Genomic DNA, 22,097 nt, shown 5'->3' on the forward strand with positions numbered 1-22,097 from the left:
ACGCCCAGGCAGTTGGGTTAACCCTTCCCTCCTGCCCGCTGTGGGGGGGCCCCCTCCGTGCTGGTTGCGGGGGAAGGCTTAGGCAGATGCAGCTGGTGTGTTTGGTGGTATCTGCTTTGAGTTTCCTTCAACAGAAAACCCCAAGGCCCTTTCACGCTTCAGTTAAAGAGAGATCTGGGGGTAGATTTTGGAGCTGTACCTCCACGGCGCCTGCTGTACCTGGCCGTGGGCTGGGGATTTGCACACCAAACTCGGCGTGTGCAGGGGGGACTTCCTAAAGGTGTTTTTGCTCTGTGCTCCTGCAGCCTGGGGGCTTGGGAGCCTGGTCTTGATTCTCACCCACACCTGAAAAAATTGCGTATCCCATCTATAGGACACTTAAACCTCCTCCTTCCTTTCTGTGCCACACACAAACTGGTCTGAGCAAATGTCCCTGTGGCCTGGGGAGACGTGGGGGAAGAAGCTCCCTCGGACTGCCGGCGAGGCTGTGAGATGGCTGATGCTGAGTCCTTGGTAGCAAAAAGAAATGAGCTGAGAAAAGATGAAGGATATTCCTGGCGCTGAAAGGCTGCGGGGACTGCTGCCAGCGCTGGGGCCAGGCTCAGCCTCATGGAAGGTGCTGCAGGGCTGTCCCGGCTGCACTCTGAGCTCTCCTTCCTCTCCTGTCGCTGTAGATAAAATACCACGAAGAGTTTGAGAGGAGCAGGATGGGCCCGAGTCCCAGCGAGGGTGCTGAGCTGGAGCGCAGGAACTCCCAGGAGAGCACCAATTACCGGAGACCCGCAGACCAGCAGCATCAGCCGTCTCATCACATCCAACCCAGCAACCCAGGTAAGGCGGGGGGGCTGCGGGCGTCGCAGCCTGCCCCGCTGCATGGCCCCGTGTTTGCTGGGACAGCGGCCGGCTCTTCTTCGCGAGGGGCTTTGCCGTGTCTCTCATGTCCCAGCACCAGCCAACAGACCCATCCTTCCCCCCCCAGGCTACCAGCAGCAGCAGCCGTCGTCTCAGTCCTACGGCTACAAGGAGCCCGCGGCACCAGCCTCTACACAGCGCAACGCTCCTTCTGGAGGGGGGGTGAGTATAGCCCAAGGGCTCACAGCACCCACTCCAACACCAGCTCCTCCCCCCCGGTTTCCACCCCCTGAGGGTCAGGGTTTGCTCTGCTTGCTCCTCACCCCTGTGCAGGGGAAGAGCAGTTCTGAAGGGGCTGGCGGGTGTAATGCTGGGTGCCTGGTTTCTGCTTGGCACAGCTATTGCTGGCACCAGCATCCCTGTGCGGTGCCCGGTAAGAACCTCCTGGATCCGGAATGGCTCTTGCGTGGGGCTGGGCACAGCTCCTTGCCCTGGGACCCCCCCCCATGGATGGCAGCTTTGCCCATCTGGAGCAGGGCACGGTGAGGGTCTGTGCCCACTGACCCCCTCTCTCCCCACAGAAGCGTTTCCGCGCCGTCTACGATTACAACGCGGCTGACGAAGACGAGGTCTCCTTCCAGGACGGCGACACCATCATCAACGTGCAGCAGATCGACGACGGATGGATGTACGGCACGGTGGAGCGTACGGGCGACACCGGCATGCTCCCCGCCAACTACGTGGAGGCCATCTGAGCCGTGGGAGGGGATGGGGTGCGTGGCTGACAGCCGAGCCCCCAGCCCACGCCGGCCCCCGTGTGTGTGTGTGTGCGTCTCTCTGCCCCAGCATCCCTTATCCCATGTGCTCTGGCATAGCCTGCCGGAGCCACGTCCTGACATCTCGGTTACTCTGTGTTTCTGCAGCCGCCTCCGGTTTCTCTTGCCAATTTAGCTTTGTTCTAGCTCTGTCGGGACTGAGGGACTGTCTGCAAGGGATGTTGGGGGCTCGAGAGACCAAACCGCCACAGCTTTCCTTCTCCTTCGGTCTCCCTTCTCTCTAGCCCTCCCAGGCACTCCGGCATTTCCTGGCCAGGGGAAGCAGCCGGAGTCGCTGGGACCCCGGCAAAGGGAGGAGGAGACCATCTGTTAGGACCAAATTCCCCCAGCTCTGGCGGGGATGGGCAGAGGGCAGCGATGTCTGCGTGGACGAGGCGAGGGATGCTCGTCCCAAGGGCTGCCCTGGGCTGACGGGAGGAATGGGCTGGCAGCCTCCACCCTGCACCACTCTGGCTCTGGCTTGTCCCATTGCTTTTCCCGGTTCCTCTGTGCAGTATTTCCATTCAGTCTTTGCTCCCTTCAGTCCTCAAACCAGAAGAAATTCGCAGTTAGAATCTTAAACAAAATCTTTCTTTCTCCTTGGGATACAGAGTGGCTGCTCTGGACAGCCCTGGAGGTGGCTCTTGCTCCTTCTGCCTCGGGCTCTGGCTGCCTTGTTCCACCTCCCCGATCCCTCTGGGGCCAAGCCGGGGCTGTGCTGGCACGGGTAAAGGAGTAGCCGCAGCATTGCTTCACCTGGAGGCTGCTGCTCCCGCTCAAGGGCTGGAGAGGGGCTGGGCTCCCCGCTCCCCTGCGCTGGGGGGGGAGCACTGCGACACCGAGACCTCACGTCCTCCCTGCAGCTCCGGCTTTCTCTCTTTGGGCCAGAGTCTGGGGGTCCCCTGGCCCCCGCATGCCAGGGCAGCCTCTTTCTTTTAGCAGTGGTCGCTCCCCAAATTCACCCAGAACCTTCCTGCTTTTCTCTTGCTGCTGCTGGGCTTTTGGGACCCTCCTGAGCCCTCTACCTGCCGGGTAGATGGTCTGGGGAGCCGGCAGGATCAGCCCCCATCCCTGTGCCTCTTCTGAGCCGGGTGTGAAAGATCCTCCCCCTCTGCTGCTGTGCTGGGGACTGTCCTGGGTGACCGTCCTGACTGGCAGCTCTGTCTTGAGTGGCCGAGACCAGGGTTTGGCACCCCGAGCCACCCTGCACCTCTCACTGGTCCCCAGCGGTGGTGGCTTTTGGGGCCACCACTGACTTGGGATCATGTCATGGACCAAAATCTCAAAGCACATCCCTGTCTCCTTCTCTTTTCGGCTCCGAAGCTGCTGGAGCTGGACAGGGGCAGGTATAACTGGAAGCCTGTGCAGGGAGAGCAGGAGCAGGATGCTCTTCTCCCGGGTCACAGAAGCTGAATATCGGGGCAGTGGTCATGCCTCCATGCTGCCTCCGGCACTCCTGCTGCCCCGTCCCTGCTCACAGCCCCGGCTCAGCCCGAACCGTGGAGACTGGGCAGCCGGAGGGGACCGTTCCCCTGCCAGGCTGCTCGCGGCTTTGGCTGCACTGCACCACGGGGCCAGGATGCTTCCAAGGGGAAGCTGCCGCCTTTGCTATTCCCAAAGGAAAAGAGGGAATCTAGGGACCAAAGCGGCTGAGTTGAGACGTTCCTTGGCTCTGTTTGGGGACACGTCCTTGGGGACACGTCCTTGGGGATGGTCTCGCGGAGGGGGAGAGGATCCCACCGCCTCAACGCTTGCAGTCCCCTTTCTCAAAGCACTCGGGGCTGCAGGGCTGGTTCATGGACGGTGCTGGGGGTTGAGGCGACCGGAGTCGGGGGCTGCTGGAGCAAACGCTGTTCTGGCAGAGACGGGGGTTCCTGGCAGGGCAGAGACCCGCCGGGAGGGCATGAGCCAGGCAGAGGGGAGCGTTTTGCTCCTGGCTCGTTCCCCAGCTGGCTGCAACGGGAGAGGGGAAGAGTGATGGGGACTCCTGGTACCGTCGTTCCCTTGGGGTGAAAACGGGACCCCAGAAGCAGCCAGGATGGGCTTTACGGGATGGGAATCCCAGTTGGTGCTAAAACAAGCAAGCACAAGAGCAGGAGAGAGGGGGTGGCTGGGCGGGGGGGAGTCTGCATCTCCCTGCTAATCCTCTTCTTAATCACGTTCTTGTCTGGGAATGGGGGGGAGTATCAATGTGAATAAACTGTTTTTTAACGGACCAAATAACACAGGCAATTACATTTTGGTATACAGACCTTTTTTTAATGCTACCTTGAAACCATTGTCCTAATTCTCCCCTCCCATACCCTGCCCCTTCTCCCCTACCATGGGAAACAAACCTCTTACTGCTTGATTTCTGCCTTTTCTCTCAACTTATGCACTTTTTTGCCTTTTTTCATAGCTGAAAAGCACCTAAACCTGTATTTAAAATAAATAAATAAATAAGTAAAAAAAAAAAAAGAAAAATTAAAAGCTAAATTGCTTCTCATCACGTGTAAAATAGACCTTGTCCATCCCAGCTTCCCCGGTTGCGTCTCAGTGCTGAGCTTAGAACGTGTTTTCTTCCAGATCCGTTGCTTGATTGGGGTTTGTCCTTGTGTACTCCTTCCCGTCGGGTTGAGCACCCACCAATAAAAAACGTTATTTGGCCTTTTTAACTGAACCATCGAATGGAACAAACCAACTGATTCTCTTCCCGGTTTACTCGAATTAAAAATAAAAGTATAATTTTTACCTGCCGATTGTGCTGGGTTTGATTGCGGTTGCTTTTCTGGCCATTTTCCTGCTCCCTTGGGACACAGTGGGGATCTCGGCTCCAGGGGAGGCTGCCAGAGCCAGGGTCCTCATCTCTGCCTGGCTCCCCTGGGAATGGGAAACGCTGGCATTCCTGGGAACCAACCTGGGATGCAGCTTCTTGGCTCGTCCCTTGCTCTTAGCATGGTGTGAAGCCAAGGGTTACGCTTGAAGTGTTCAGAGCCCCGCTGCAGCGTGTCTGGCTGATGTGCTGCGGCCACCGGGTACCACGGAGCCCTGGGAAATCGGCTGCGAAATTCAGCTGTAAGCCACGTTGGAGAAATGGTCATAGCGGGACGGAGGCGCAGGCGATGCCTCCGTTACAACATGGGTCTGGGATCTGCCGGGGTTCAGGTGTGCCGGTGGCTGCTCCGGAGACCAGACCCATCCGGGGAAATGGTCAGTGTTGCTGTGAGCAGCGCAGCACGGGCATCGGGTCCTAGTTCTGCCCGACTTCTCTGGGAACGCAGCACTGCAACAGCCAGGTCCTGCAGACCCCAGCCAGCCCTTGTGCTCAGGGAGCAGCTGGCGACGGCTTAGCTTGGCCGCTGCAGCCTCTCAAGGTGGGATTTTCAGCAATTACAGTGTTAGCAGTGGGAAAAGAAAATCTTGAAGGTATGCGGAGAAGGATGTTATTTGCATCAGCAGCACTAGCCAGAAAAAATTAAAATAAAAAGGCTCCATGGCTGTTGCTGCTCACTTAAAACCATATCGCTTTAAACGGTACTGAAGCAGGTGGTGTGGCACTGAAAGCAAAGGATGCTGCAGCACCCCAGGAGTACCAGACTCTGAAAGGTGAGAGTTCAGAGCAGTCCGGACTGATCGACAGGGCTTTGCGATAGCCAAAGCTCATTTTTGCTTCTTTCCCCATAGGGTGGGCCCTTTCCCAGCTGCAAACGGGGAGTCGCATCACCATAAGCACCCCCAGAAACTGGGCAGCAGTTTGGGTAGGAAGAAGCAGGGGCAAAGCAACCCTCCCGCAGGCAGACGGTGCCTCTCGGGAGCCCTGCTCCACTCTCCTCCGCCCGTGCGAGGCTGAAGCCTCATCTGACCGCCTGTGTTTATCCCTTTATTTTCCGCCTGCCTGCTGCAAAGCGGCTCTGTCAGCTCCGGCATCATCTCTCCATCCTGAGCAGAGCGAGCCGTGCTCTGGCTGGGAGGGGAGGACGCAGCGGCTGAGCCGCAGGGGCTGGCGAGCGAAGCGGCGGCTCTCTGCCGAGCATCCCCTTTCCACGCCGTGGGGAGGCCGGCAGCCCCTGCCCCACCAGCTCCTTGCTCACCATGCTGGATATTTTCATCCTGATGTTTTTTGCCATCATCGGCCTGGTGATCCTCTCCTACATCATTTACATGCTCTAGAGCGATGCTGGGGAAGATGCGGCTCAGCATCAGCCTCGCAATCGAAGCATCGTCCAGGTGAGCCGGCTGCTCCTTGTCCCACCAGGCTTTAATTTCTGGGAAGAAAGGTGTCTGGGGAGCGGGGGAAGAGGGGATAATTTTGGTTTTAATGCTGTTGTCTTTGGCTGCTGCTCCCTCTGCCTGGCCGAGGCAGCTGAGCTGTTTCCTGCTCAGGGCTGGAAGGAGGGCACCAGGGTTTATTTTATAAATCAGGCCACCTCGCCGGCTGAAATGTGCACCGGCTATTGTGCAGCTGCTGGTTTCTCCCTGCTGGGTTTATCAGCCCCTTCCCGTTTGGAAAAGCTGCTCTCTGCCTTTTATAGTGCTGCAGTACGAACTTGTGGCTTTTGTTCCCAAGAGGGAGAGAAATAAAACAGCTTAGGGGAGAAGCAAGAAGGGATCCCGGTTGCATCATTTTAAAGGAGGCCAAGGGAGGGGGGTCGGTGTCCCGGTGCCTCTGCCCCCCCCATGCCAGGTGAAGGGGGGGCTGCTGCCGCTGCCTGTGCTGGTATACCCTGCCATTGCCACCCATCACCATCTCGGGGTCTCCCACAGCTCTCGTGCCCGGCTCAGACAAGCCTCTCCTTTCTTTTCCACAGCCGCCGCCTGGTCCGTCTCCCTCGGAGCCTTCTGGAAAAGCGTTAACCCTCTGCGAGCAACCGGCTGCCCGACAAGGAGCAAGGAGCCGCGCGGGCTCGGGGCCGGCGTTGCGGAGGGAGCTGAGCAGGAGCGGCCGAGTGAGGCGAAGGAGGGAAATGGGGTGGCAGGGGAGAGGGCTGCGAGGTGACGTCCCGCTGCCGAGATGTGGGTTGATCCCGGTGACGCATGTGGCGTGCCGGGGGGATGCTAAGGGTCCTGCCCCTCCCCGTGTGGCTTAGCCCCTCGGGATGAGCGCTTCCGAGGTCGGTCTTTTGGGTTTAATTTTAGAAAAGCACTTATATTTTTAATGAAAAATGTTCAAGGAAATGAAATAAAGAGAGGAATGACACAGGAGAGTGAACACATCTGCTGGTGTTGACTCTGCCGAAACGCAGCCCCGTGCATCGACTGCAGGGCTGGGGCGCACACGGCTCCGGGAGCAAACCCCGCTTCTGCGGAGAGGCGCAGGGCACCCTGCGAGCCCCGAGAAGGACGAGATATTGGCGAGCCATGCTGAGACACCTCTGTGTCCCCCAGCCTGAGCAGCAGCTGCTGTGGAGGGGTCCAAACCAGGCTCTCTCCTGCTTGGAGGGTGCCCGAGCATCTAAGCCATGGCTCACCCTCACTCAGGTCCCCTCTCCTGTGTTCAGGGAAGCTCCGGGAGGTCTCAGTTAATCTCAGCATTAAAGGAAAAAGGAACATTTTTAATATGATGGAAATTTCTGTGGGATGGAAAGAACATTTCAGAGCTTAATTTCCACCAGCTTGGAGAGGTCTGGGAAGGTATTTGGGGCATCAGGAGGGTTTTTCCTGTCCTTTTTTGAAGCCCTGCATCGATCCCTGCCCTCACACTGTCAGTCACATGCAATGCTGTTTTCAGACTGAAAGATTCATCCTCCTAGAAGACAAAATTTTCATATGCCTGGTCTCTCCCAGGAATATTTTTTTTTTTAAGCAATAAACATCTGAAATATCTGTAATGGGAAAAACTACTCACGCCCCATTAGTTAACCACAGCACCATCACACGACTGGGTGCAAGAACAGGACCCAGGGAGAGCAGGGGCTGTGCAGGCACCGCCGGAGTACGCTGGAAGTGGTTGGTAAGACTTTCAGAAGAAGGTATTTACAGAAAGAAGAGGGATTTCAGAGTCTGGGAATGCTGGATGCAGTTAGCATTGCCAGCCGAATACTTGACACTGTAATTTCCTGTTAGTAAAACTCCTGAGAGAAACGCAAAGTTTGTGACTTTGCTCCCAAGCGTGTTCTCAGTGCACCAGCCTCAGCCCGAGCTCCCCCGGGGTGGTCCTTCACCGCTGAGCCCTGGAGATGCGGAAAGGCTTCTCCTCGCTCCACCACCAAATATAGTCGAAAATCAGAAGCTTGAAATATTCTGGGAGGAATGTCTTCAAGCATAAGTCATGTTCTCAATAACCTCCGCTTCGTGAATCTGTATCTGATGTCAACATCTGCAGTGATTAAGAGAGAGTAAGTAACAAGGAATGCATGGAATGGAAAGTCAGCTGAGTGTGAAACCAGGAACAATAATTTTCTCTTACTCTGAACGCTCCTCTCCCCTCGGAAGGCCTTACAAACCCACCAGCTATGCGTAACAATCCTTTCCTCCATGCCCGAAATCAGCCAGCTCCACGCTGGAAGGTGAAGCGACCCAGCCCAAAAGCTGGGGACTGCAAAGGGATTGAAACTGCCAGGCAGGAGAGGTGTTTGCAGACAGACAAACGGCCACAGCGGACAGGGACAGCTCTTTAGCAGAGGGGATATGGTGCTCTGCAGCTCAGATTGCAGTCAGGGTGCAGTCCTGCTCTGAAAAGGGCTACACTGGCACAAGGGGAATTTTGCTTCTCATCCTGGGAGGGTTCTACCGACTGCCCACAGCAGCAGTTAAAATTTGGCAGCAGAAAAAAAACCACCATTTTCTCAAGTATCACTGTCCCAGCTCCTCTGGCACATGGTGCTGCCGGGGGCTCCCCACCTGGACACCATTAGCCCAGTGGTGTTTAATTACGACAGCCGATCAGAGGGTGATATTGGAAAAGGAGGCTGCAAGGCTGGTGTCATTTTCCAGTTCAAACAAAACTGGTTTGGGAAGCACCGCTTCGGTGGGTTTGAGCTTTGATCCTTTGGGGAGGAAGGTCCTCATCTGGTGGAAATGCTGGCGTACGTCTGAACGCTGCAAAAACTAATGCCAAGCACTTGCTGAGCTATTGTGTATGTAAGAGAGCGGTTAATAATAATTAATAATGCCATCAATATTTCACAACTGGCAGCCACATAAAACTTGCATTCCTGGAGGATCTGCTGCGAGAGCGAGCTAGTGCTGGCAGAGCTGACATTTCATCTTTGTTGGCTGCTGCCAGTGAATCAAAGAACTTACTTTTCCTGTATCGCTGCGCTCGCATAATGGCATCCCTTGTGATGGGCTGTAATTTATTGCCGCTGTGTCCTCGGTCCCGGGAGATGAGACAGGCACTGGCAGAGAAGCTCCGCCAGCCCTGTGGCGCTTTGTGTTGCAGCACGGCGACGCAGCGTTACACACCAGAAATACAATGGAGCGAGAAGACGGGGTGGTTCAAGAGTCCACTCCATAATTCTGGATTTCATCTATTGAGATTATTTATTGGTAGCGATCCCTGCGTATAAAGGGAGGGACAGCTAACGATCCGGGCTGTAGCATTCCGCCTCGGCAGCTTCTTGGCTGCATTGCCCTGTCACTGTACGCGCTGCAAGTCTGTTTCCTGCTTGTATTTTGAGTTCATTAGTGATCAGTTTGGAGGCATTCAGTTTACTGACTAGATACCAGACAGAGAGCATTGCATTTTGCTTACTTCAGAAATAATACGTAGTTGCAGCACAGTTGTAGTATTGCAGTGTGCTCTTAAATATAACCTTCAAACAGTGAGAAAAAAAGGGATGTTAGAAGCAATTGCTAGCAGACACTCCTCTCAGGGAAGGTTTCACCTCTGCCATCTACCGGCACGCTGCAAAGATCCTCAGCAAATTTATATCCCATATCCACTCCTTAATCCTGTCTGTAATTGTATATTCAACAAATGTTGCAAGATTTTTTTAACATGCAAACTTCCAAGCAAGTCATCACAGAGCTGTTGTCAGCTCATTACTGATGAAATCAAGTGGGGGCAGCTGAGATAAATTGGTACCACTTTAGCTGTTTCCAGCAGTTGAAGACTGGCTTTCGAAGCTAAACATGGGGCCCTGCAGCTAAAGTCTGGTCCTGAAGGACCACTAAAACATTTGGCAAGGGATTCAGTTGGAGAAGGCGGCTATTTAATAATATGAAGAAAACAGCCGTGTTGTAAACAACGCACAGTAAAGTAAGTGCTTTTTATTATGTGTTACATATTTTTGTTTTGAAGGCAATATAGCAGAAAATCAAAACCTTTTATAAGTAGCAAACATTCATATACTTTAATGAAACAGTGATCTTAGCCTATGTGCATTTAATGTGTGTCTTCAACTTAGCTAAGTCCTATGAAGGCAAATACACTTTAACAGTTCAGTTTTTACACTAGGCAGGGAGAGGGATTTGGAGTTTCTTCTGCTTTATGGTTAAAAGGCACCTGTAGTTTGAGGGGATAAAATTGCCTCGCTTGATCAAAGCGGTTAAATTGCTTTCAGGAATCACCTCTTTCTGCTAAAACTGAATGTGCAATCTATGGAGCACTTCTGTCACAGACTGTCAGAGTTAGTGAGAGAGACCCTGGCAAACTGGAAAAATGTAGCTATGCTTCTCTAATTATGTCTGTCTCTTTCTCCTCCGATTCCCAAGAGAAAACAAAATTAAAAGATCAAAATGTTTTTGGTTCTGAACTAAGATAACATTCTCCAATTTGTGTATGCACATCAAATATGAAAACCATGTCATTTTTATTGTGTATGCAAACATACACAGTGGGAAAAGAATGCGGTTCATGTTCCCAAACGGAGGCCCCCAGCCTGCTTCCTCAGTGTGTCTTAACGCAGCCTGAGAGGAGCAAAACGCACAGAACTCCACTGCAAATGCTTAGCGGTCCCCAGTCGTTCCATGAGCTCATTCAGCTGGTCTGACATGTATGTCACTAGCTTCTCCTGCTGCCACTCCAGCTCTTACTGGAATGGAAATTTAAGAAATAATTGGACGCTGCTTTGCAAATGTTTTTTAAAAAAAAAAAAAAAAGAAAAAATCCAGCAGGAGTAGAGCAAGAGTTGGTAAAATTCAGAGCATCAAATGGTGTTGCTGTTGCTTCTCATGGTCAGGTACAGGATTTCTTTATGGAAGTTCGCTTGTGCATTTACGAGGTGAAACAAATTCAAAAAGCTGCTGTCCTCTTCATCACGATCCCCTACCAGGCCAAAGAAAAGCATTTTAAAATGATTAGTGAAACTAAATGACTTCTTTGAAGATAAATCTTACTCATTCAGTTTTTCAGCAGAGGCTGAATCAGCAGCCTCCACTTAGATTTATGAGGCATCAGCTACTGCACCTGATGGCAGGACAGCTGTGAAATAACACAGGAGACTCTCTCCAAAATTCCTTTGCCAGCTTGTCCAGAGATGGACAAGAACAATTGTGCATTAAGACAAAAATCTGTCCGAACTGAGCAGGCCGTTCATCTTTACAGCTTGCCATCATAATCAGTCTCAAGGCCTTATCAAGGCTGACAAGCTGTGGACAGGGAGCAACTGCAGCTTGTTGAGTTGAACAGGCTGGCTGGCAGCTGCTCAGAGCCTGTGCTTAGACACAGCCCAAAAGGACCTCAGGCCCAATGCTCTGGTGGGACCTATTTTAAAAGACCATTGGTTTCACCATCCATGGCACTAGGAATCTCTTGGACAAGAGAGACGAGTTAAAATAAATGTCTCTCCCAATTATGACACTTGATTGTTTATTTTATGTTATCAAAAAACTTCAGGCACTCCAGTATTGTTCTGCCTGGTGAGGGAGGGAAGGAGGACAGGCTGCGATGCCATGCTGTGTTGCTGAATGCCTCGGTCAGTGCTAGCTCCTGATTCAAGAGCTCGTCCTGGCTCACCGAGCCACGGGCTTACCGGACAGTACTGCCTGTAGCATGTCCATGATCATGTGAGCGAAGGCATTCTCCACACACTGCAGAAAGTTGTTTCTCTCCCCTGGAGTGCTGAAAACTTTGCAGACCTTCTGCATCATTTTTACTGCCCAGTCCATGCAGTACAGGTCCTTCTCACAGACCTGACATACACAGGAAATATTAGAAACACACCTTTTATGATGAGTACAATGCTATAAAAGGCAAGATTAAATCTTAGAATTAACTATTGATTCTAATGAATGACTGAATCGGTTGCAGCCATGGCCTGGAAAATTAGGGTTTGTTACAAGGACATAGAGGTTGTTCTTGTTGTTGTCTTGCTAAGAGAGGAACTTCTCAACCTTTTGCTAGTGGTACTTCTCCTCAAGGACAGGCTTGCTTGCTTGCAGAGATGTGCTGGACAGGGACCAGAGGGTGGAAGAGTACCATGCCTCTGGCTGGACTTACTCCTGGTTTGCAGGAGTAGATGGGGAAACAGCTTTCAAGTCTGAGAAAGCAAATCTGGGGGTAAAGAGATGAAAGGCCCGAGCCTGCTCTGTTCAGTAGTACTCACCAAAGCCAGGAAGACTGTGAATCTGGCTAACTCGACAGCTCTCCCATTCACAGCTTTACTGGCCATGAAAGTGAAGCAAATGTTGTTTCCACTCAGAATCAGAAAGCGAGCATTGTTCTCCATGAGCCACTCCCGGGGAACAACTTTGTAATAAAATAGAGAGTATTTTAGTGATCTTTGAACAAAAAGAAAGGAGTGCAACAATAACTATTCTTGAATTTATGAACTGTTGGCTTTGATAGCTAACCAGAATTTGTGAGGGGATACCCTCTGGAATACAATTGCAGCAATGAAGTCATATAAGCAATTCTTACTGGCAGTACAGTTAGAGCTCTTCACGATAGCTTCTGTGATATAATCTCACCCAAAACTAACTTTCAGTGTAGCCATTAACATTGTTCAGTAGAATTTTGGCCTGAGCAAACACTGTGTTTTCAGCTTACGCAGCTTGGACAACGTTTCCTTAATAATGGCTAGACAAGACTTGAATTTTAAAGGTCTGCATGGATTCTTAAAATATTTCACAATGGGGAAAGACAGCTTGAATTTGTAAGCAGTGCTGGGTTTCTCTCATCCTCAGCTACTGCCAGGCTTCCAAGTGTAATGACTTTTCCAGTTACGCCACAGCTCCTGCGAGGAATATTGCAGTCAGTTTCCCAAGGCACCTGTGTGTCTGAAACACACTTATTACCAAATTTGGAGGACATGAGCATATAATCCTACGGATTAATGATAAAGGCAAAAACACACCTGACAGCTCATCCACAAGACTGATAACATCATCTGCTGTCCATTCTCTAGCTTCTGTATCATACAGCAGTTTAATTGCATCTGCTAGACCTTTCAGACTGGTCTCATCTGTTGGTCCTTCTATCATTTTCTGCCAAACCACATGTCCTGAGCAATATATTAATCACAACTGCTATTAAGTGACAAAGTAATTTTTTTTTTTTTAAACAAGGAAGGTGCTAAACTGGCCCTTACAGCAAAGTCAGAGGAGGGGAATTCAGGTAACACAACCGAGTCTTTGTGACAGTGAGATTTTTTTTTTTTTGTCTATCTGTTATTTTAGTAGGGACAGTGGTAGTTGCAGCATGAATCAAAGGGTGATTTAAAGAAACCCGGGTCTAATAATTAAGGGAGAGAGCATGCTTTTCTTCAGGGAAACACATGCTGCTTTGAGGTGCATTGAAGCTAAGTCTACCCTAAGCAGGGGAGAATAGAGGAACAGAGGTGCAATTTCTTCATTTGAATAGTAACCTTGTCATATATATGGATATGGATATATGTGTTAGTGAGGTCTGGTTAAGCAGAATGATTTTTTTTTTCTAGGCAATATGATTACATTTTATTTGTATAAAGCTCAGCTTTCAGAAATGCTGCATCCTGCAAGGAAATCTCATTCTCAGGGAACAAACTTTGAAAATTAACCCCCCAGACTACTCGCCATCAAGAGAGGACACTGGCCCAAAGATGATATACAGCAGGCGAGCTTGATTGACCATGGGCCATGGCTTTAAAATACGAGTCAACCAAAATGCAGAATCACTTCGATGAATCCAGTGGTTCAACAAGACGCTACGACAGTATAACCTTATCCGCAGCTCTAACTTTCGGGCACTTCCTGGGGTAAAAGAATGTAGATATTATAAATCCATCAAGCCTCACGCAATACAGATGATCGCCTTTTTTTTTTTTTTTTTTTTAAATAGGAAGAGAAAGAAGGATTTCTTAAAGCTGCCCAAGAACATCTAGGGGGATTTAATTAAATTCTCAGCTGTTACTTCCCGAGTCTGGCTCTTTTGGATATGTTGCACTAATTCAGGCCATAGAATCTATGGCGAAGAAAAAATAGCTGTATTCATCTATATAAAGGTCAAGTATTTGCTTTAGAATGCCCACTTTCTGCATAATATTGGAGGTAACAGAACGTACATGAGAGTCAGGAAAGGATTGGTGCTACAAGGCTTAGCTGAGCTAAAACATTCTCAATTCTAGACACATTTTGTTTGCAGTAATCAAGATCCATTTTCTGACTTCTCCATGATAGCACATTTTGATTTTGTAGGACTTTTGTCTGCTTTGATGATTACCCGGTTTGCTGCTGACAACTGTCTGTACTTTACGGGGTAAATTGCTCAGCTCACAAAGGAAGTTAAAAACTCGGTGACACTCTAGTTCATCCCAGCCTGCTGTTAGGATCTGAAGATTACAAAAGAAAGGGGATAAAAATGAACAGATTGAGCCATAGATTTAGATCACAGTGCCATTTCTCATATTAGATAAATATAATCTGTCCTGCAATTTATCAGAAAAACAGAGAGGGAAGGTGTCATACCTGGAGTGTGGTGCCTGCACAGCATCTCCCTGATGAGTGTAGGGAAACCATTATCTATACATTATGGCAGAGGTTGTACTTAAGCTTAATGCAGCCCAGAATCAAAAGCTGCTAATGATGCTCCACATTCAGGGCCAAGATCTTATTTTTGTACCTTATGCAGGAAAGTACACAAAGGTATTTGCTACAAAGACAATTGTCCCAGCTCAAATAATTACCTGTAACTCTTAATCACAGAAAGATAATCACATTTTTTGTATTATCAAATACTTTAATGCTGCATATGTATACAACACCTGTATGCACAAGTTTCTAAGACTTAAATGCATTTAAAATGTGCTCAAAATGCCTGTTCTTCTAAGAGAGAATTTGTTTCTGTATTTTTCTAATCAAAGTTACTCTCCAGTAAAGCCTCCATTATGGCAATTCTAACACTTCACAATCAAACATCTCAAGTAGTGTTAAAAAGGTCCTACCCTTAGTGTTTTACTGCATATTTGCAATCACAGTAGTCATTACAGTAAATAAACAGTGGATTGCTGAACTAATTCATTTGACACTGATTTTTTTTTTTTTAATTAATTTTAAGCTACCACAAGCTAACAAAAATATTCTGGCATATGATGTGTATAGCCATTTAGTTTTAAACTAAACCACCTCTGCTCTTGGTTTGTGAATTCGAAGCTGTGTAATAAAATGCTCCCCTTCTCCCATGTCTTCTTAGAAAATAAATCGCTAATCAAAATCCAGGCTGGTTGGTAGTGAAATCCAGACCAAGGAATTCTCAAGAGTCAAATCAGTAACTTTAACAACCAGAAAGGAAATTCAGAGAACTGTGTGAATAAATACCTTCCCCCCTACACCCCAAGGCTCAAAACTATCTTATACTTCTAAATATCTTGCAAAAACAGAGATTAATTTAGAAAACTACCTTAATTTTCTTTTATATTTGTGATACTTGCCTTCTCTCCATAAAGATACTGTACCTGTAAAAATACCCCATAGCACTGTAATCCTAAACAATGCAAAGGACTTGGACAACCATTAAGTTTAAAACAGGAAACCTGCAAGTGCAAAACACTAGTAATTTATCTTAACTGACCATAAACTAATTCCTGTGATTGAAAATTCTCTGTACTACTTGTGTACATCCATACTGATTAGAGAGATTCAGAAGAATTCCCTTCCCTTACTGTACAAGGAAACAAGTTATAGTACCAATGTTATAGCTTAGCATTAAGTTCCAAACTGTGGTCAAGTGGGTGTGCAAAAGGTCTCCAAGAAGAGCAACCCTGTTTTCAGGAGAGTAAAATTTCTATTAAGAGCTGTGCTCTTCCACTGCAAAATTTCTAGTGGTCCACAAACAAGAAAAGTTGAAAACCACTGATCTTGGAATATGAAATCTCAGTAGGACAGCCTTGTGTTCAATATGCTGGCTTAGGCTTTTCTATTGTTATTAAAAAGAAACCGATTTCAAATCAATAAATTACACAGTAGTAATAAACTCCAGCAAAGGGACAATAAAAGGCATAATTCAACTAGAAATTGCCTTATAGAAATGGTATTGTAAGTGCAAGGGACAATTCGAAACACTAGTGAAAGGAACAGGAACTTACTTCTGAGAGAATCTTGTGTATATACTTTAGCCTATCTTTTGTAGGCAATAGAAGTGTGCATCTTTTAAGCAACAATCCTGTGAACAAAACGAATACATACATGACTATGAGTGTACGTACATGGCACATACATTACTGAATTAGCTTAAGCATTCACATCATATGCATGCACACACCAGTGAAAAACGGCTGCTGCTGCAAGGTGGAGAGAGCAGCGAGTAGTAGTCTGTGCTTTGGAGAAGGGGTGTATGCTTTTGTAGCAGGGACATCTTTTACTAAAGAAATGTTGTCAGGCAGTATGTAGGCTTCCTATGCCATTACTTGTTTATTGTGTTGTTTTAAAGTCCCTGTTAGTCACAGTTGGAGCCCTATTAACATTACTATATTGGTTTTAGAATTACAGCTGTTAAAAATACTGGAAATAAATGTTACTTGTTGCACCTCTTTTAACTGCACCCTGGGGAACACTGGTTTTCCCCTTACATCATGGAAAGCCGAGCTTCCAAAATTTTTTCAAGATAGCCGCATGCTCTAAAAAGAAAATATTCTAAACTGCGTTAATGTAAAACATAGCTAAGAGGTAAAATTATTTTCCTATACAGGACTGAAATGGTATGTGTTTAGGATGTCAAAGTCTGGAGTTCATTATAGTGTGGAACAGCTGTTTGTTAAGCAGCACTTTTTTTCTCCACTACTGATAGAAAATGGGTTAACAACTTGGTCTTCAAAAACATGTACCAGAATAAAATATATATCTCGTTTGTTAATTAGTCAAGAAATCCACAGAAAAGTATGTACTTTTCTGGAGAAAAAAAAAAGGAACCTTTTTTTCCTGATTTGTCAGTCTCCGTAAAAATACATAACTTCATGCATTTACTGTAGTTCTAAATTGACTCTTTCCATATTTAGAAGTGTGTTAGCATTCCTACGTGACAGACATAATTTATTCATCAACCTTGGACATGGTCCAAAGCTCAGTCAAGTCAATTTTCTTTTGACTAGGTTAGACTTTGGAGAGAACTCCCTGAAGAATTGTTGAAACTGTTCAGACTGTGTAGCTGCAAATCAGAATACAGCCATCAGTGTGGGGAAAAATTATGTTGAGTAAAAAGGGTTGAGCAAAAAGTACTGCTCCTGGTTTTGTACGGCAAAATCCCCCCTGTGCGGAAGGACAGTGCCACGACCATTTATAGCTTGAGTCCATTTTAAACAATGACCGAAATTCTGTGCCATTACAAGTACTGGAAGATTTTACCATGGACTTGAGTGGAGCCAGACCCCTCTGAGTTTAAGTGAGATTTATGTAATATGTAGACCCTGTTCAGGCTCTCTGAACAGGAATGAATTTTTCCCATTGAGTCCAGTCTTTCCTGCTGTAAAGTAAATATTGATTTTGCAACTGACCTCTTAACAAAAATGTTCTCTTGAGCCTTCCACTGACGACACAGATATTGCCAATGATCTTCATATTTTGAATATGTCATGTTTTTACTACTAGGCCTACTATAGCGATGGGTTCACACCTACCTATAAATAACAAGTTGCCATTTTGTATGTCGTTACTACAAAGCCCAAATTAATTTTTTTTTTTTTTTTTAAGAATTGTAGGGTTTCAGGCTTCATTTTAAAAATAAAATGCTACAATTCTTTTAAGGTACCTCACAACCTACACGGATTGCTTACAATAGGAGATCTTTGGTCTAAATGGCTTTAACAGTGTTCCTTTACCTTGTGTATGTCTTTATGTAATGTCTTAAGTTCAAACCATACTTATAATTCTGCATCTAACCATGACTTCATTTTATTTCTCTGTCAAATAAACAATGCTTTTTTTTTTTATCAGATGGGTAATAGTAAATAGATGTGGATCAAATTATGTTTTAATTTAATTTGCTTTTCTGAGAGAACACTTTAGAATGAATTAGAATCAATGTGTTTTAAAAATTAGCAGAAAAGTTAAAAAGCAAACAATTTTGAATTTGAGGCTGTACAGCACTCCTCATTACCACTGAACCCATGTTATTTTGATCTAGATTTCTATTACACTATGCTAAAAGTGGTCTGAGCAGCTGAAAGAAAGAACAAGTGAATCTTTTCACCCAGAAAAGGTTTGGTTAGCATACAGTATACCATGACAGCAAAAAGTGCAGGCATTTTCACATTGCCCTTAAGCTAAGAGCGAGAGGAAGAGGTGTTCTTCGTGCCCATCTCGGTCACAAAGCTGCCAAGGAGAATGCTAGTCACTGACAGCTGTGATAACATTTTTGTGACAAGCCTACTTCTTTTCTAAGAAGTGGAATGTGATCTGCAATACATCTCAAGTAGACTATGGAGCAGTCTTTCTGATGGCAACTGTTGTTGGTCACTTTAGAATTAGGCTGGGTTTAAGCACTGCGGCTACATTTCCCAGACTGAGGAATGTGAGCTACTCCAAAGTGATACATGAAGGCAGTCTGAACAGCCAAATTCCTTCAGCTAGTGTGGGGCCTGGGTGTCTTGGTTTCTGCTGCAGTTTCCAGTGGTGGTGTCCAAACAAACTAAATTTGGAAACACCTACTACTGAGAACTGATCCTCTGCCCAGCCTCTGCTTGCCATTTAATAGGAAAAAATAAACATAGAGGAGGCAGAACATACATTATTTTTTCCATAACTATGAGGTTTTGGAATCATTTCGGGTAACTCCTCCCACCTCCCCCGCCAGTTAATGGTATTTGAGTGGGCTATTTGGCATGGGGAGGAACTTCACTTTCCGAGGGAGCTGCACAAATGATTTGGGCCATACCCTCAGCATTTTACCGATCGATGCATATAACAGAAGAAACCTTTTAACTGAGCTTGGTTCTCCTCTAATTGTTACCATTTGCATTAAAGGATCACCTAGAGATTTGTAGTGCTCTAAAATATAGGATCCTTCTCTCTTGCCAGGTAGCTCAAGGTTATGAAAGTCTTGCAATAAGAGCCTTCGGTTTCCTGATGGGGTTGAGATGTAATTAACAAGGCGGTTGCTGATGGTTTTCGACACCATGCTCAGCATGCTGATATCCTTCACTGAAAAAGCAAAACCCAGTATACTTGTAAATCTTTACTGCAAGAAAAATGCTGATCACTAGTCAATAACTTTATCTTACTTCAAAAATAGGCCAAGAAATAAGATTTACAAATAAAACAAAATTTAATTACCGTTTATCTCCTTTGCCAACAAACTGTAGTAATTAGAAATTAAGAGATCTAAGGAATACTTTTCACACATAATAGGCAGAAACCACTTCAAATAGTTTGTAATTATCATTTAAATTTTGGTCATTTGGTTCTTCATACATAAAAGCTGAAAATTCAGAGAATAAGTCACATAAATTATTTCAACTAGCTAAAAGCTAAAACATTTTAAATAATGTTTTTTTTCTAAATGGAAAACTTTTGTGGTAATTTTCATATATCGGAAGTAATACCTTTCTTATCAGATTCTCACCTGAAAGATAATTCAATACCATTTGAAAGATCTCTAATGGAAGGGTTTGAAAATACCCAAGTGTTGACAGAGATTGGGAATCTGTGTCCAAGGTGTTGCAGCGCTGTCTGGAGCGACGGTTACGGCATCTGTATTTCTGGTTTGGAATCGAGGTGTAGCTCGTCCCTGGAGTGGATGTCATTGTTCTGTTAGTCCCATAAATTTAACCTGGGGAGAAAATATGAAAATCTTATTTTCAGTGGAGGAAAATACTATACCCAAAACTAGGCTAAGAGGAAATCACTTCATTGTAGACACAGTGCTGGAGTGTGAAAATCTTGTCATACGCGTAGGATAAATTTTTGTTTGAATTTAGTGCAATGACATGCAATTTACTAAATAATTTTCTATTCCATGTCTCAGAGAATGGAGTATTCAGCTGACCTTAGAGGAGGAAAAGATAAAAGCACTGGGGGACACCACATGAGTGGGACATCAGAAAGTTAGGAAAATAGTTCTAAAAGGAAACTCTTGAGGAAGTATATGCGATGGTACAAGCTACAGTAATTAACAACATTCTTTTACCTTGTTACACTAATTATTCAACAGAGTATGAAAAAGTTATAGGGATGTTATTGAAATGGTTGTCACGTTACTTGATTGTTTTAGAGTGATAACTACTTATACGCATGCGTGTGTATGACCAAAAAAAAAGATTAAAAGTAACAAAGTGATGCGTCAAACCATTTTCCCCTGCAGCATTTAAGTTGATACATGGCTTAATTTTATATAATGACTATATGTGTGGTATAAAAATAAATGATACAGTATTACTATGTGAAAAAAATTCAGTGACCCAGGCTTTCCCAAAATCATGAGGGTCTGAGAAGTAATGAGCTTTAAAAGATCAATAAATATGTTTTGATTTGCCTTCTGGTTTCTGAGTCTCTAGAATAGGTATACTTCACATTGTCGGGCAACAATGACAGTTAGTGACTCACTACCTCTTAAAATTTTTTTTTTTCAGCTGAGATTTTTCACATTATTTCTTGATTCCAGCAGCTGAGGCTTCAGGGAAATTGCCAAGGAGAATGAGTGCTGCAGTATAATTACAAGAGCTGGCAGCACTGGTAGTAATATAACTGGAACCCATCCAAGCTGCAGTGCAACATCCCAGTTACCATCAGTGGGAAATACACTCAGAGAATAGAACTCATTGTTTCAAAGATTAAAAATTTACAAAAATTACAGAAAACAAGTTCCAAACATCCTTCATATTTATTACGAAAGCACGCAAGCCAGACCTCTCTAATATGCCACTGAGCAGAATTACCACATCCACAATGGACGCACTGTTTGTACTGACAACTGAAAGAATATGGGGCATTTCATTAACAGTGTTACAAATGGGTTTGGCTGACTTGTGCTGTGTGCTGGATAGAGTTTGCATTGTACATTTATGGAAGTTATACTTCACTGGAAGCATTTTTAATTTAGGTATGGTATAATTCTAGCTAGCTAAAGAAGCTTATAGTTTAAACTTTCACAAGGCTCATGAGCAATGTAACTGCTGCTAAAATTAGTGTCATTAGGCTTTTACACTGCTCAGGCAAGAGACAGAAAATTGATGTAACACCTTTAAGAACAATCAAGAAACCACCTATAAATAAACATATGGTTATATGAAAAAATGTTTATCTTCTAGAAGCAAAGAAAGCAAAGTCTGAAGTCAGTGGAAATTTTATACACACAACTGTGGATTCAAGACAATGTAAATTCCTTGTGTACAATATAGAAAGCAGCTCCACTCCTGTTTATAAACAGGGCACCACTAAACTTTGTTCAAGACATGCTAAATCTGATACATATTTCTGCTTCATACCTTAGAAATAAAGTTGCAATGCTATGATACTTTCTTTTCCTCCCCTGCTCCTCTTACTGTCTTTAGCAGGACAGTACTGTAAGGATTTATGGCATCTTTAAGTGTTTTTTTGGAAATCTTACCTTGGGTCTGCAATTGTGTTATATGGAAGAAAAAAATACTTGGCCACAGGAGAGGTTTTCAGAAGTACTCAGCCAATTTCAGTCTGTTTCTGTTCAATCTGATTGAAGTCGAATTGACTACCACTATTTTAATTTAGAGCAGAACTAGATAAAATTAATGTAAATAAAAATGTGTACAAGCAGCCAGTTTCAAAGCCAAAGCTTAGAGACTTTACTGAATGCTCCCATTTCCTTCCCCTTTGACTTCACATGTTTTTTATTTCTTAGGGAGTTCAGCCAGAGCAGGGCAATGGTCTGTGCATCTCCATCTGCTGCTGGGATACCACTTGTTTAGAGAACTGCTTAATCCAGACTGGAAAATTGAAAGGTAAATGTTAAATATTTAACAAGCCAAACTCATAATATTAGCCAAGAAGGGTCATCTTATTTGGTGCTATAAGCTAATTTGTTTACAAGGCAGAAAACATCAAGTTTCAACCCGGTCTAGAATGTTTCTTTTCCTTAAGCAGTCGCTAAACTCCTGCTAATGGTTGCACTTTTGTCCTGATATTTCTCGG

General features: G+C 45.9%; 3 protein-coding genes across 4 annotated transcripts in view; 2 read left to right on the plus strand and 1 right to left on the minus strand.

Moving 5' to 3' along the window:
* Window positions 1–4,402, plus strand: part of LASP1 (LIM and SH3 protein 1) — a 34,960-nt gene extending 30,558 nt beyond the window's left edge. For both annotated transcript variants that reach the window (XM_052785367.1, XM_052785368.1), the window contains 3 exons: window positions 675–831; window positions 980–1,074; window positions 1,434–4,402. In XM_052785367.1, the coding sequence (XP_052641327.1) occupies window positions 675–831; window positions 980–1,074; window positions 1,434–1,607 (426 nt within the window). In that variant the 3' untranslated portion in view covers window positions 1,608–4,402. The remainder of the gene's footprint in view (window positions 1–674; window positions 832–979; window positions 1,075–1,433) is intronic.
* A 366-nt stretch (window positions 4,403–4,768) lies between these two features.
* LOC128141259 (uncharacterized) lies at window positions 4,769–6,855 on the plus strand. The gene is made up of 4 exons (XM_052785855.1): window positions 4,769–4,856; window positions 5,193–5,252; window positions 5,331–5,873; window positions 6,455–6,855. The coding sequence occupies exons 1-4, from the start codon at window positions 4,769–4,771 to the stop codon at window positions 6,640–6,642; spliced, it is 879 nt and encodes a 292-aa protein (XP_052641815.1). The 3' UTR covers window positions 6,643–6,855.
* Window positions 6,856–10,552: 3,697 nt separating this feature from the next.
* FBXO47 (F-box protein 47) lies at window positions 10,553–19,738 on the minus strand. Its single transcript, XM_052785890.1, has 10 exons — window positions 19,558–19,738; window positions 18,966–19,136; window positions 16,088–16,164; window positions 15,458–15,535; window positions 14,227–14,335; window positions 13,581–13,757; window positions 12,884–13,030; window positions 12,134–12,276; window positions 11,561–11,720; window positions 10,553–10,854 (listed from the first exon to the last, which is right to left on the minus strand). The coding sequence occupies exons 1-10, from the start codon at window positions 19,736–19,738 to the stop codon at window positions 10,736–10,738; spliced, it is 1,362 nt and encodes a 453-aa protein (XP_052641850.1). The 3' UTR covers window positions 10,553–10,735.
* Between the last annotated feature and the right edge of the window lie 2,359 nt (window positions 19,739–22,097).

The sequence above is a fragment of the Harpia harpyja genome, chromosome 4, assembly GCF_026419915.1.
Source record: "Harpia harpyja isolate bHarHar1 chromosome 4, bHarHar1 primary haplotype, whole genome shotgun sequence".
Taxonomy (NCBI): domain Eukaryota; kingdom Metazoa; phylum Chordata; class Aves; order Accipitriformes; family Accipitridae; genus Harpia; species Harpia harpyja.